Source organism: Hyla sarda, chromosome 6, assembly GCF_029499605.1.
Source record: "Hyla sarda isolate aHylSar1 chromosome 6, aHylSar1.hap1, whole genome shotgun sequence".
NCBI lineage: Eukaryota > Metazoa > Chordata > Amphibia > Anura > Hylidae > Hyla > Hyla sarda.
Window position 1 is genome coordinate 63,339,918 of NC_079194.1, and position 15,483 is coordinate 63,355,400.

The 15,483-nt window shown below is 44.3% G+C and overlaps 1 protein-coding gene across 3 annotated transcripts in view; it reads left to right on the top strand.

Moving 5' to 3' along the window:
- PLA2G6 (phospholipase A2 group VI) overlaps nucleotides 1–15,483 on the top strand; it is an 83,066-nt gene that overhangs the window by 3,689 nt on the left and 63,894 nt on the right. For 2 of the 3 annotated variants that reach the window (XM_056523938.1, XM_056523940.1), the window contains one exon: nucleotides 12,237–12,453. In XM_056523938.1, coding sequence (XP_056379913.1) covers nucleotides 12,245–12,453 — 209 coding nt within the window. In that variant the 5' untranslated portion in view covers nucleotides 12,237–12,244. Of the gene's footprint in view, nucleotides 1–8,774; nucleotides 8,962–12,236; nucleotides 12,454–15,483 lie in introns of those variants that run through there. The other variant, XM_056523939.1, reaches the window with a different exon arrangement.

A 15,483-nucleotide genomic window follows, 5' to 3' on the forward strand; every position in this document is an offset into this window, starting at 1 on the left:
GTGGGGCGTGCCTACTTCATCGGACCGGGCCTACCGACGATGACAGTGCCGGTAATATACCTATAGAGACCGACGTCATCGGGTGGGCATAGGGTTGCCACCTTTCTTGCAAAAAATAAAAATAAAAAATACTGGGCAGGCTAATTTACATAATTAAATATATATACGTGACATCACAGGATACATATATGCGGGGGGGAAATTTTGTCCTATACTGACAATAGTGTTTTTATTTTTCCTTATATGGGCCTGTTTGAGGACTCGTTGCGCGCTGATCTGTAGTTTTTAACAGTACCATTTTTGTTTTGATGTGACTTTTTGATCGCTTTTTTTTAAATTAAATTCAGGAGTTTCAGTTAGTTACTAACTACAAGTCCCAGCATGCCCTGATACAGCCTGTGGCTCAGCTGCTGCCACAAACGAAGACTATAACTCCCAGCATGTTGGACTATATAGTAGTATATAGTATAGGTCAGTGTTTCCCAACCAGGGGTGCCTCCAGCTGCTGCAGAACTACAACTCCCAGCATGTTGGACTATATAGTAGTATATAGTATAGGTCAGTGTTTCCCAATCGGGTGCCTCCAGCTGCTGCCAACGGCTGTCCGGGCATGCTGGGAGTTGCAGTTTTGTAACAGCTGGAGGCGCTCTGGTTGGGAAACACTGGTGAGTGTGAACATTCTGGGATTTGGAGGATTGGTTGGAGGGTGGCCAAAATATCGCCGGCCGAGGCGGGACTAAGTTGTGGACGGTGATTGGCTGTGTGCAGTATGACTCGTCGACCACCGGCAACCAGGAAGAGGATCGCAGCGGAGACAGGAGCCGGTTACCAGAGGCACCGGGGGAGCGAAGGAAGGTATGTACCTCTTTATTTTTTATTTTTTACTGCCGGCAATATGACGGGCAAGTTTCCTATCCCGGGGTACATCCTTTAATAACGCTGGGATGATTTTACTTATGAGTTTGACTCTAAGATTGTTTTTTTTCATGACATATTCTACTTTATCATAGTGGTAAATTTTCGTCGATACTTGCATAATTTCTTGGTGAAAAATTCCAAAATTTCATGCAAAAATTTTGCATTTTTCTAACTTTGAAGCTCTCTGCTTGTGAGGAAAATAGACATCCCAAATAAATTATATATTGATTCCCATATACAATATGTCTACTTTATATTTGCATCATAAAATTGACGTGTTTCTACTTTTGGAAGACATCAGAGGGCTTAAAAGTTCAGCAGCAATTTTCCAATTTTACAAATAATTTTCAAAATTGGAATTTTTCGGGGACCAGTTCAGTTTTTAAGTTGGTTTGAGGGGTCTTCATATTAGAAATACCCCATAAATGACCCCATTATAAAAACTGCATTATTAAAAAAGTATTGAAAATGACATTCAGTAAGTGTGTTAACCCTTTAGGTGTTTCACAGGAATAGCAGCAAAGTGAGGGAGAAAATTCAAAATCTTCATTTTTTACACTCGCATGTTCTTGTAGACCCAGTTTTTGAATTTTTACAAGGGGTAAAAGGAGAAAATGACCCCCAAAATTTGTAACCCAATTTCCAGGGAGTCAGGAGTTTGTCTGGTGCAGAGAGGAACCATCAGGCAGCCAAGTAAAATCAATGGATTTATTAGATGCAACGCGTTTCGCTGCGCATGCAGAAGGCTGGTAACAGATAGATATATATACTTCCAGGAATTAACCATTAGAGTACTTTTTGAAAGAGTTGTTACATAAAATTCCATATCCACATATAAATGTGACAATGTATGAAAAATATATAAATAGATATAAATAATTCATACATTGTCACATTTATATGTGGATATGTAATTTTATGTAACAACTCTTTCAAAAAGTACTCTAATGGTTAATTCCTGGAGGTATATATATCTGTTACCAGCCTTCTCTTGTCATGCCTGATGAAGCTGCGCATGCGCAGCGAAACGCGTTGCATCTAATAAATCCATTGATTTTACTTGGCTGCCTGATGGTTCCTCTCTGTGCCAGACAAACTCCTGACTCCCTGGTCATTCGGTTTTGATTTTACTCTTACCCAGGAGGGCTGCAGTGGACCTTCTTCTATATCTCTTCTGCTCTTTACCTTGTTGTGTGTGGGCGCACAACCAACTTTGGTAAGCGGCTTGGGAATTATCGTCCCCTACCCCCACCTACAAGATCTACTGATCCCGCACATGAGGCGCCTTCCTCCCTCTCTCTAGATCTCAAATATACATGGCGCTCTCACTCCAGAGCCTTGTTGTTCGTCCGCAGAGCATTTTATGTCCACATATGGGGTATTTCCGTACTCGGGAGAAATTGCGTTACAAATTTTTGGGTGTCTTTTTTTCCCTTTTACCTCTTGTGAAAATAAAGTGTGGGGCAACACCAGCAAGTTAGTGTTAAAAATAAAAAAAAATTACACTAACAGGCTAGTGTAGACCCTAACTTTACCTTTTCATAAGGGGTAAAAGGAGGAAAAAGGCCATATGTACGGAAATACCCCATATGTGGCCCTAAACTGTTTTCTTGAAATATGACAGGGCTCTGAAGTGAGAGAGTGCCATGCGCATTAAAGGCCTAAATTAGGGATTTGCATAGGGGTGGACATAGGCGTATTCTACACCAGTGATTCCCAAACAGGGTGCCTCCAGCTGTTGCTAAACTCCCAGCATGCCTGGACAGTCAATAGCTGTCTGGCAATACTGGGAGTTGTTGTTTCTGAACAGCTGGAGGCTCTGTTTTTGGAAACAGTGCCGTACCAGATGATTTTCATTTTTATTGGGGAGGGGACTGTGTAGGTGTATATGTATTGTTTTACTACTTATTTTGTGTAGTGTAGGGTTTTTAGGGTACATTCACACAGGCGGGGATTCACAGCGAGTTTCCTGCTGGGAGTTAGAGCTGCAGCGGAAAATATGCTGCATGTCAAACTTGCAGCGAGAATCTCGCTGTAAACGCCCGCCCATGTGAATGTACCCTGTACATTCAAATTGGGGGGAACCTCCAGCTGTTGCAGAACTAAAACTCCCAGCATGCAGTGACAGCAGAAGGGCATGCTGGGACTTGTAGTTATGCAGCAGCTGGAGGCCTGCTACTACAACTTCCAGCATTCCCTTTGCCTGTCTGTGCATGCTGGGGGTTGTAGTTATGCAACAGCTGGAGGCACACTGGTTGCAAAACCCTGGGAGTTTGTTACTTAACTCAGTGTTTCCCAACCCGTGTGCTTCCAACTGTTGCAAATAAAAAAAAAAATAATAAATAAAACTTCTCCCAGCATGCATGGTCTGCCAATGCATGCTGGGAGTTATAGTTTTGCAACAGGTGAAGGCACAGGGGTTGGAAACACTGAGTTAGGAAACACACAATGTTTCCCAACCAGTGTGCCTCCAGTTGTTGCAAAACTACAACTCCCAGCATGCCCAGACAGCCGAAGGGCATGCTGGGAGTTGTAGTTTTGCAACAACTGGAGGAGGACAGTTTGGAGACCACTGTGTAGAACTGTAGCCCCCCAGATGTTGCAAAACTTCAGCTCCAAGCATGCCCAGACTGCTCAGGCATGCTGGGAGTTGTAGTTTGGCAACATCTGAAGGGCCAGATGTTACAGAACTACAACTCCCAGCATGCCTGGACTGTCTGGGCATGCTGAGAGTTGTAGTTTTGCAACATCTGGAAGAGCACAGATTGGAGACCACTGCACAGTGATCTCCAAACTGTGTCCCTCCAGATGTTGCAAAACTACAACTCCCAGCATGCCCGGATAGCCAAAGGCTGTCTGGGCATGCTGGGAGTTGTAGTTTAGAAACTCCTAGAAGCAGCAGTGAAGATCACTTTACAACGATCTTCACTGATGCCAAAGCTGTCTCCTGCACTTGCCTGCCGCCGGTCCCCTCAGGGATGTAACAACTTATCCTTAGGATAGGGGATAAGTGTTGGATCGCGGGTTGTCCGACCTCTGGGGCTCCCTGCGATCTCCCGAATGGTGCCCCGGTTCCCTGCATAAAACAAGCATTTTCAACCACCGCAGAAAGCGGCGACCGTCACGCCCCCTTCATGCAGCTCTAAGGGAGAGCCGGAGTGCTGCTTTCTGCAATCTCTGACTGCATAGAGGGGGCGTGGTGGCCGCAGCTTCGTGCTGTGGTCGAAAATTCTAGTTTCATGCAGGGAGCCGGGGCACCTTTCAGGAGATCGCTGGGGTTATCCTTTTAACCCCTTCAGGACCAAGCCCATTTTGGCCTTAAGGACCAGAGCGTTTTTTGCACATCTGACCACTGTCACTTTAAACATTAATAACTCTGGAATGCTTTTAGTTATCATTCTGATTCCGAGATTGTTTTTTCGTGACATATTCTACTTTAACATGGTGGTAAATTTTTGTGGTAACTTGCATCCTTTCCTTGTGAAAAATCCTAAAATTTGATGAAAAATTTGAAAATTTTGCATTTTTCTAACTTTGAAGCTCTCTGCTTGTAAGGAAAATGTATATTACAAATAAAAAATTTTTTTATTCACATATACAATATGTCTACTTTATGTCTGCATCATAAAAGTGACGAGTTTTTACTTTTGGAAGACACCAGAGGGCTTCAAAGTTCAGCAGCAATTTTCCAATTTTTCACAAAATTTTCAAACTCACTATTTTTCAGGGACCAGTTCAGGTTTGAAGTGGATTTGAAGGGTCTTCTTATTAGAAATACCCCACAAAAGACCCCATTATAAAAACTGCACCCCCCAAAGTATTCAAAATGACATTCAGTCATCATTTTAACCCTTTAGGTGTTTCACAGGAATAGAAGCAAAGTGAAGGAGAAAATTCACAATCTTCATTTTTTACACTCGCATGTTCTTGTAGACCCAATTTTTAAATTTTTACAAGGGGTAAAAGGAGAAAATGTATACTTATATTTGTAGCCCAATTTCTCTCGAGTAAGCACATACCTCATATGTCTATGTAAAGTGTTCGGCGGGCGCAGTAGAGGGCTCAGAAGGGAAAGAGCGATAAGGGGATTTTGGAGAGTACGTTTTTCTGAAATGTTTTTTGGCGGCATGTTGCATTTAGGAAGCCCTTATGGTGCCAGAACAGCAAAAAACCCTCACATGGCATACCATTTTGGAAACTAGACCCCTTGAGGTACGTAACAAGGAATAAAGTGAGCCTTAATACCCCACAGGTGTTTCACGACTTTTGCATATGTAAAAAAAAATTATTTTTTTTCACTAAAATGTGTGTTTCCCCCCAAATTTCACATTTTTCCAAGGGTTAATAGCAGGAAATACCCCCCAATATTTGTAACCCCTTCTCTTCTGAGTATGGAGGTACCCCATAAGTTGACCTGAAGTGCACTATGGGTGAACTACAATGCTCAGAAGAGAAGGAGTCATATTTGGCTTTTTGAGAGCAAATTTTGCTCGGGGGGCATGTCGCATTTAGGAAGCCCCTATGGTGCCAGAACAGCAAAAAATACCCACATGGCATACCATTTGGGAAACTAGACCCCTTGAGGAATGTAATAAGGAATAAAGTGAGCCTTATTACCCCACAGGTGTTTCATGACTTTTGCATATGTAAAAAAAAAAAAAAAAATTTCCACTAAAATGTGTGTTTCCCCCCTAATTTCACCTTTTTGCAAGGGTTAATAGCAGAAAATACTCCCCAAAATTTGTAACCCCATCTCTTCTGAGTATGGAGGTACCCCATAAGTTGACCTGAAGTGCACTATGGGCGAACTACAATGCTCAGAAGAGAAGGAGTCATATTTGGCTTTTTGAGAGCAAATTTTGCTCGGGGAGCATGTCGCATTTAGGAAGCCCCTAAGGTGCCAGAACAGCAAAAAAAAACACACATGGCATACCATTTTGGAAACTAGACCCCTTGAGGAACGTAACAAGGGGTACAGTGAGCATTTGCCCCCCACTGGTGTCTGACAGATCTTTGGAACAGTGGGCTGTACAAGTTTTCATTTTCATGGACCACTGTTCCAAAGATACGTCAGACACCTGTGGGGGGTAAATTCTCACTGCACCCCTCATTACATTCCGTGAGGGGTGTCGTTTCCGAAATGGGGTCACATGTGGGGTTTTGGTTTTTTTGCGTTTGTCAAAACCGCTGTAACAATCAGCCACCCCTGTGCAAATCACCTCAAATGTACATGGTGCGCTCTCCCTTCTGGGCCTTGTTGTGCGCCCCCAGAGCACTTTGCCCTCACATATGGGGTATCTCTGTAGTCGGGAGAAATTGCGTTACAAATTTTGGGGGGCTTTTTTCCCTTTTACCTCTTGTGAAAATGTAAAGTATAGGGCAACATCAGCATGTTAGTGTAAAAAATAAAAAAAATTTACACTAACATTCTGGTGTAGACCCCAACATTTCCTTTTCATGAAGGGTTAAAGAAGAAAAAGCCCCCCAAACCTTGTAACGCAATTTCTCCCGAGTACGGCGATACCCCATATGTCGCCCTAAACTGTTGCCCTGAAATACGACAGGGCTCCAAAGTGAGAGCGCCATGTGCATTTGAGGCCTAAATTAGGGATTTGCATAGGGGTGGACATAGGGGTATTCTACGCCAGTGATTCCCAAACAGGGTGCCTCCAGCTGTTGCAAAACTCCCAGCATGCCTGGACAGTCAACGGCTGTCCGACAATACTGGGAGTTGTTGTTTTTCAACAGCTGGAGGCTCTGCTTTGGAAACAGTGGCGTACCGGACGTTCTTATTGGGGGAGGGGGGCTGTGTAGGGGTATGTGTATATGTAGTGTTTTTAACTTTTTATTTTATTTTGTGTAGGTGTAATGTAGTGTTTTTAGGGTACAGTCACATGGGCGCTGGATTACAGCGAGTTTCCCAGCGCAAAATTTGCTGCATCTCAAGATGCGAGAAACCCACTGTAAAAGCCTCGCCCATGTGAATGTACCCTGTACATTCACGGGGGTGGCGGGGCGGGGGCTTGCATCAGCTGTTGCAAAACCACAACTCCCAGCATGCATGGTCTGTTAGTGCATGCTGGGAGTCATAGTTTTGCAACAGCTGGAGGCACACAGGTTAGGAAACACTGAGTTAGAAACAGACAATGTTTCCCAACCAGTGTGTCTCCAGTTGTTGCAAAACTACAACTCCCAGCATGCCCAGACAGCTGAAGGGCATGCTGGGAGTTGTAGTTCGGCAACATCTGAAGGGCCAGATGTTGCTGAACTAAAACTCCCAGCATGCCTGGACAGTCAGTGCATACTGGGAGTTGTAGTTTTGCAACAGCTGGAAGAGCACAGATTGGAGACCATTATACAATGGTCTCCAAACTGGGGCCCTCCAGATGTTGCAAAACTACAACTCCCAGCATGCATGGTCTTTTAGTGCATGCTGGGAGTTATAGTTTTGCAACAGCTGGAGGCACACAGGTTAGGAAACACTGAGTTAGAAACAATGTTTCCCAACCAGTGTGTCTCCAGCTGTTGCAAAACTACAACTCCCAGCATGCCCAGACAGCTGAAGGGCATGCTGGGAGTTGTAGTACGGCAACATCTGAAGGGCCAGATGTTGCTGAACTAAAACTCCCAGCATGCCTGGACAGTCAGTGCATGCTGGGAGTTGTAGTTTTGCAACAGCTGGAAGAGCACAGATTGGAGACCATTATACAATGGTCTCCAAACTGAGGCCCTCCAGATGTTGCAAAACTACAACTCCCAGCATGCCCAGACAGCCAAAGGCTGTCTAGGCATGCTGGGAGTTGTAGTTTTCAGACTCCTAGAAGCAGCAGTGAAGATCTTCACTGCTGCCTCTGAGGACCACATACTTACCCGTCGCTGCTCGTCCACGTGGCCGGTCCCGCGCTGCTCCTCGGTCCCGCCGCTGCATCAGGTAAGTCCGCCGGTCCCCTCCTGTTCCCCCCCGTGTGCCGCAGGTCCCCGCGAGCCCCTGCAGTCTTCGTCCCCCGTTCTGCCCGACTTCCAGGGGCGGGCAGTGCGGGGGATCTGAACTTTCACCCCAGATCACTGTGATTGGTCCACAGGGACCAATCACAGTGATCGCTGACCAGGACCATCAATTGATGGTCCTGGGGGTGAAGCAGAAGTTGTCCCCTGCTGGAAACAGCGGGACTTCTGCCAGTTAACCCGTGCGATGCTGCGCATCGCCGGGTTAACTGCATGTCATTTATAAACGCCGGGATGCGCGAACGCACTGCACAACCCGGCGTTTATATATGACATTCTGCGGGAAGGGGTTAATTGTTTTCCTGGCTGATTGCAGATCTTTCTACTCTGACGCAGTGGCCCTCATTTACTATTCTAAACCCGACTTGTTTTGTCGTTTTTTTTTGTCGCATCTTTGTCTGCGCCATGTCGCAGACATCGTGCGCCAGTCTGTGACACGATGTGAAATTTTTTCCCGACGGACCCGATGTGGATTCTCCCAAACCCGAAAAAGGGGCGTAACCCGACATTTCTGAGCTTTCCCACGTATTTATAAAGGTTTCCAACCCGAATATGTTGAATTGTTGTGGATTTTTTCCCGACAGCTCAGAGGAGTTGGAAACCAAAACCAACAAAACCCACGTGCGACAAACAGGATGCGACATAATAATAAATACCAGGGGAAAAAGCAGTCGGGTAAGAAAGCAACAAAGACTTACAACCCGATTGTCTAAGTAAATGAGGGCCAGTGTGTACGAGGTGATAGAGTGCAGTGCCTTTCATGCTTTTTTCTTTTATTGTTTTTTCTGCGAAATTATAAGTCAAACTTACCTACATTGTTCCCCAAACAGCTCCAGTTCAGCAAGTTCCAGACGAGACTTCTCAGCAGGACTTTCCCGCTTATCCAATCACCGGCCATATTGGTGTCCTATTTCACTCATTGAATGAGCGGTCAGGTCCTGCTGAGAAGACTTGTGGGCCCCCAGCAGCTCCAGTCCAGCGACTTTGCAAATTGAGAGACGAGGACCTGACCGCTCATTCAATCACTGAAAAAGACAGGTAAGTATGTAACTTATTGTTATCCTGTCTGCAGCAACATATCAATTTAGTTATATTGGAATATCCCTTTATGGTGCCATACATGTGCGATAGCTGTCATCCGTTTATCCAACAGTGATTTCTCCCAATTCCTCCATACACATGGACATTCAGTTTTACGGGGCATTTGTGTTGTAAAGGGAGAGAAAAGGGGTAAGCTGCTGTCAGACTACTCCAGCGGTAGTTTATCTCTCAAGAGAACAAAGAGATTGGGCATTTGAAATCCTACATGTCCAACTATATCTTCACTGATGCCGTCTGTCTGGGGAGTTGTAGGCCAACATACACACCTGACAGTCGCCAGTACCGAGGAATCTCTAGGTTCAGACATCTTTTTTCTAATTGTATTATCCTGCAACAGGGTTTAGGCTGGTTGGTGAGTGAACTCTTATGTCTTTATTCTATGTAAGAGTCTTATTGGGGAGATTTATCAAAACCTGTGCAGAGGAAAAGTAGACCAGTTGCCCAAATAACTTTTTTTTTTTTTTTCTTCATTTTTCAAAGGCCTTTTGAAAATGAAAGTAGCGATCTGATTGGTTGCTATGGACAACTGTTCAACTTTTCCTCTGCACAGGTTTTGATAAATCTCCCCAATTGTGTTTTTTACCAGGTAACGTTGACTCTGCAAGGTAACACAAGGGTTAACCAACCTACATACACATGTGATGCAGAGGTCACTTTAGGCTAAGTTTCTACTTGTTTCATTTGTCCTGCGTTTTTTGGTTTGACAAAAACGCCTGAAAAAACTCCAGTGCAATTTCCTGCGTCTTGCATTTTTTCTGGCTTTTTTTTGCCGTTTTTTCATTTGTGTAGAAATTGCATTTTTGGCCCCTTTTTGGCTTTGTTGGGTACCAAACAAAAAAAAGGATGCAGTAGTGATGGGGGAAAAAAAATGTATTTAACAAAATTAATATTTTTTATAACAACATTTTTAATTCATTTTTAATGAAGTGTGTGTTTCACTTTTTTTTCTCTATTTTTTTTTGAAATTTTTTAGGTAGTACTACTACTCCCAGTTGGAACAGACTGTTCCATGATGGGAGTAGTAGTACCTGTACTAATAGACATATAGCCCGATGCGATCGTCCATAATATAGTAGAGTTGTGGAGCGTCTCTATACAGCGCTCACATCTCTGCACTATACTCCGGCCAGTGATGTGAATAGAACATCACTCATTCATATTTTCCGCCCAGAGTGTGGATTAGCCGGATGGTTGTAGCCAATCACAGCTCTGAGGGAAATATGAATGAGCGATGTTCTATTCACATCACTGGCCGGAGTATAGTGCAGAGATGTGAGCGCTGTATAGAGCCGCTCCACATCTCTGCAATAGATAGGAAGATCACAGCGGATGTCAGGAGTGATACCCGCTGTCATCTGTCCTTAACTGCAGGTACTACTACTCCCATCATGGGGGATGCATGTTGGGAGCTGTAGTACCTGCAGTTAAGGAAAGATGATCATTCCTGACACCCGCTGTGATCCTCCTGCATAATGTATAGATGCAGGCGGCGGCTCTTCTATGGTCCCCTGCACTAACGTGTGTATATATACACACATTCCTATTTCCCACAGAGAGTTATGATTGGCTGGAACCATCTGGCCAATCACAGCTCTCTGCGGAAAATATGAATAGGTGTATATATACCGCAGAGCTGGAGACCATAGAAGAGCGGCAGGCTGCATTTATACATTATACAGAAAGATCGCAATGGAACCCGGGGCGATCTGTCATTTAGTACAGGAACTACTACTCCCATCATGGAACAGTGTGCTCCATGCTGGGAGTAGTAGTACCACCTAAAAAATAAAGAATAAAAAGTGAAAAACACACACACTACATTTTTATTATTGTCGGCTACATATTTAGGTCCCCGCCCGCCCACATAAATTGATCCCTGTTGAAAAATTAATAAAAATTTTGTTGTAAAAAAGCTAAATTTTGTTAAATACAATTTTTTCCATCACTACTGTATCTTTTTTTTATAATTTTTTTTGTAATGGTACCCTACGAAATTTTATTAGAAAAGGTATCTCCATCACTTTTTTTTGGATCGCTAAAGTCCAAAAGAGAACAAAAACTGCCTGAAAAAAACGCAAAAGTTAAAACCCACATGGTGTTTTTCTTGGTGTTTTTTTACTCTCATAGCCTTGTATGGGAGGGAATCACCACTATTTCAGGGGGAAAAATGCCAGTGGCTCAACGTGCTGCGATTTAGCAAAACCGCCAAGGAGCTGAAAAACGCCAAAAAATAAGTGAAAAAACGCCAAAAGGATTAAAAAAAAATGCCAAACTGAAAATGCCAAGTGAAAAAAGAATTTAGTGATTTCTAATTGATTTTCAGCTAACATCTGGCCGCGGCGTTTTTTGGCTGAAAAAACGCCATGCGGCAGAATTGGCGTTTTTCTTGGCGTCCCCAAACCCCCCCCCCAAAAAAAAAAAAAAAGTAGAAACTTAGCCTTAGAGTTAGTTCTTCTTCAAAGGGGTTCTCCGCCCTTATACATGTTATCACATGATAACATGTCGGATGTTCCGGGCTGGGCCATCGCTGCTGCATTACGGTCACAGAAGCCTGGGGCTTCTGTGATTGTGACATCAAGCCACGCCCCCTCCATTTATTTCTATGGGAGGGAGCATGGCGGCTGTGTTCGCCAGTCGTCCGGCACTGCACGGAGTTCACTCCGTGCACTGGATGACTGGGGTGACGTGGCAGAGATTGTTGGGGTCCCCATTGGTTGGTCCCCTGTGATCATACATGTTATCCCCTGTCCCTTGGATAGGGGATAACATGTTTAGCAGCGGAGTACCCCTTTTAAGGTCCTACATCACATGGCAGGTATGGATGAAGGAAGTCCATATAAGGCTCTGCTCAACTGTCCTTAGTCATGTTCGAGCTAGAGAGAAGAGTCAAGTACACCTAGCCATCCCTCTTTACTGACTGGGTTTCCAATGTCCACTACAAGTACAAGAGTACAAGGGAGCTTTCAGGAGAAAGGAGAATACTGAAGTTCCTGATGGCGACAGGAGAAACTAGCTGACCTAAGTTAGATCATTGAAATCTACAGTGAATCTACAGCAATATCTCATTAGGTGACAAACCCCATATTTAATTCCTACATGGTGGGGCAGACGTCCTCATGGATGAGTTTGATAATTCTGCTCCTCTGACTGACTATTGGAGAGCCACCTCTTTTTATTATTATTACTACCTCTGATGTCTTTTTTTTTTCTAGTTATTTCCATGGAGTTCTTTGGAAAGTTAATGAATACTGTGAGTGCCGTGGGCAACCTGTTTACCAATCCTTATCGAGTGCGGGAGGTGCCACTTTCGGACTATGTTGGCTGCCAACGGATTAAAGAAGATGGTCGGGTCTTACTTTACAAGAGCAAGACGGCAAAATTATGGGAATGTCTCTTAGTAAGCCCACTCACTCCACAAAATGCCTTCCGGTTAGTACTGACTTGACTTTCTTTAGAGCAGCTCACTAACTGTTTTGGATTATGGAACATAAAGGGGTACTCCAGTACTTTAGAACATAACCCCTATTTACAAGATAGGGGATAAGTGTCTCATTGTGGGGGGTGCTGCTGGAATCACTGCAATCTGTAGAACAAGCCCTGCTCTCCTTTGCATGGAGCAGTGAGGTCAATACGTGCTCTATGCATCGTTTATGGGAGCACCGGAGATACACAAGTACAGAGCTCATGTATCTCTGGTGCTCACATAGACAGTGCCGCTCCCACCGCTCCAAGCTCAGGGAGAGCTGGGCCTGTTCTGCAGATTATGGTGATTCCAGCGATCGGACCTCCCCATGATTAGACACTTAGGGAGAGATTTATCAAAACCTGTGGAGAGGGAATGTTGCCCAGAGCAACCAATCAGATTGCTTCTTTCATTTTAAAAGGCCTTGTTAAGAATGTAAGAAGCAAGCTAATTGGTTGCTATGGGCAACTGGGAAACTCTGCCTCTTTACAGGTTTTTATAAATCCCCGCTTATCCCCTGTTCTGTAAATAGGGTTTAAAGGGGTACTCCGCTGTAAACCTCTTATCCTTTATCCAAAGGATAGGGGATAAGATGTTAGATCAAGGGGGTCCCACCACTGAGGACCCAGCGATCTCTGCTGCAGCACCTCAATCAATCGGTGCATCGAGGGAACTCCGCTCCGTGCCTGATGACTGACGATGCCGGCCACCACGCCCCCTCGATTCACCTCTATGGGAGGAGGTGTGATGGCTATATACTAGCCATCACACCCCCTCCCATAGATCTGAATGGAAGGGGCGTGGCGTGACGTCATTAATGCAGAAGCTGCAAGCTTCCGTGTTCCGGATGCTGCTGCCGGCCCGGAGATAACAGGGGTCCACAGCGGCGGGACCCCCGCGATCTAATGTCTTATCCCCTATCCTTTGGATAGGGGATAACATGTTTAGAGCAGAGTACCCTTTTTAAAGGGAACCAATCAGCAGATTTTAGCATACATAACGCTTGGGGCGGGGACATGGCCAGAGCAATGGGTGCTGGTAAGTAGAAGTCCCTGCCCAGGGGCTACTTGCCGGGCGGGACTTTATAACTTAATATCTTCATCATCCCTGGGGGCACAAACGTCCCCCGGGGATGGTCAGGATAATGATGTTAGCATATAACATGTTGCAAAGTGTTATATATGCTAAAATCTGCTGACTGGTTCCTTTTAAAGAGTACCTATCATATCCCCCAAAAAATAAAAAACTGTTGTTACTCAGTACCACACCCTGATCATATACATCTAAGATTTATGTATAACATTTTTTTTTTTTTTTAGCACCTATATTTCTAGTAAAAACAGCTTACATCAGTTGCCGTTTGGATTCTCATCTTCTCTCAGGCAGGGAGGGGGCGTGTCCCTCTTCTGCCCTCACTCTACATGACTGAACTTCCTCCCTTACTGTGAGTCACAGGAGCAAGCCTGGCAGTCAGCCAATCACTGCAGACTGCACTGTAACCCTTTCCTTTCTTGATCTCCTTATCTTCTGTTCCTCTTACACATTGCACGACTGGCTGGGATTTGTAATATATATAAATCCTCTGCTCCTCTTACATATTCCATAATGGGACTACAAATCACAGCCAGTTGTGACTCTGACTGGGATAGAGCTATAGCCCCAGGCAGTACCTGTGACGGACGAGCAGCTGCAGCCCGGCACGGGAATACATGCCTCACTCTGCTTCTCCTGCTGAGTGACAGGCCGGGAGCGCGCACAGAGCTCTCTAAATCCCGCCCTCACTTCCTGTATTCCGACTGACCAGGAGCGTTGCCACTGTGGTTTTCATATAGCGACAGGCAGAGATTGGCGTGCGCCTCTTTTGTGAGGACCCCTAGTGGCCACTCCTATACAGGTGATTAAGTTAAATCAATGAAAAAAATTATTGAATGTATTTACAAATATACATATTTTATAGTGCTCTATTGTATTTAAAGGGGTATTCCAAAACTTTTTTTATATATCAACTGGCTCCGGAAAATTAAACAGATTTGTGTCTATTAAAAAATCTTAATCCTTCCAATAGTTATTAGCTTCTGAAGTTGAGTTGTTGTTTTCTGTGTAACTGCTTTCTGATGACTCGCGTCTCGGGAGCTGTGCAGTTCCTATGGGGATATTCTCCCATCATGCACAGCTCCCGGGACGTGACATCATCATTGAGCAGTTAGACAGAAAGCTTCAGAAGCTAATAACTATTGGAAGGATTAAGATTTTTTAATAGAAGTAATTTACAAATCTGTTTAACTTTCCTGAGCCAGTTGATATATATAAAAAAAGGTTTTGCCTGGAATACCCCTTTAACAAATTATAAATTTTTTTTTTTTTTTTTATGACAGTGGCCATTTAAGTTCTAAAGTACCGGAATACCCCCTTTAACAGGGTTGTCCAGCTTATTACTTTAGTAAATACCGTTGCTGGAGTTCTCTACGTTGGCTTTGTTTATATGACTGTAGTGATGTCCTGCCCTTATATGTTCATATCACTAGTGCAGACAGTCAGTGACCCCCGGGGTATATGACACAGGACCAATTAGGCAAATGACTGTCTGCAACAATGGAGTAAAAGTAGGTCCTCATTACAGCAAAAATAAATAGGCTATAATCGATGAAGAGAAGCAGAGTAACTGTGCTGGAGGTGGGGAGGATTAAACTGGTAAGTATGGCTCCTTTTTTTTCATTTTAGAACAATAACAGAAGGATTTTTTTTCCCACCGGTTAGAGAACGGGGCAAAAATTAGCAAACCGGAGTCAGTGTTTGACTCCGGTCGGCTCATTGAAATGAATCGGGCTGGGATACGGGAGTGCCCGGTTTTCGCTCCCCCCCAACCAGATCCGGCACCCCTACACTACAAATGTAGTGTGAACCCACCCTAAGTTAGAAGCTAAAATTATATTAAAGGAGTAGTCCAGTGGTGACAAACTTATCCCCTACCCTAAGGATAGGGGATAAGTTTCAGA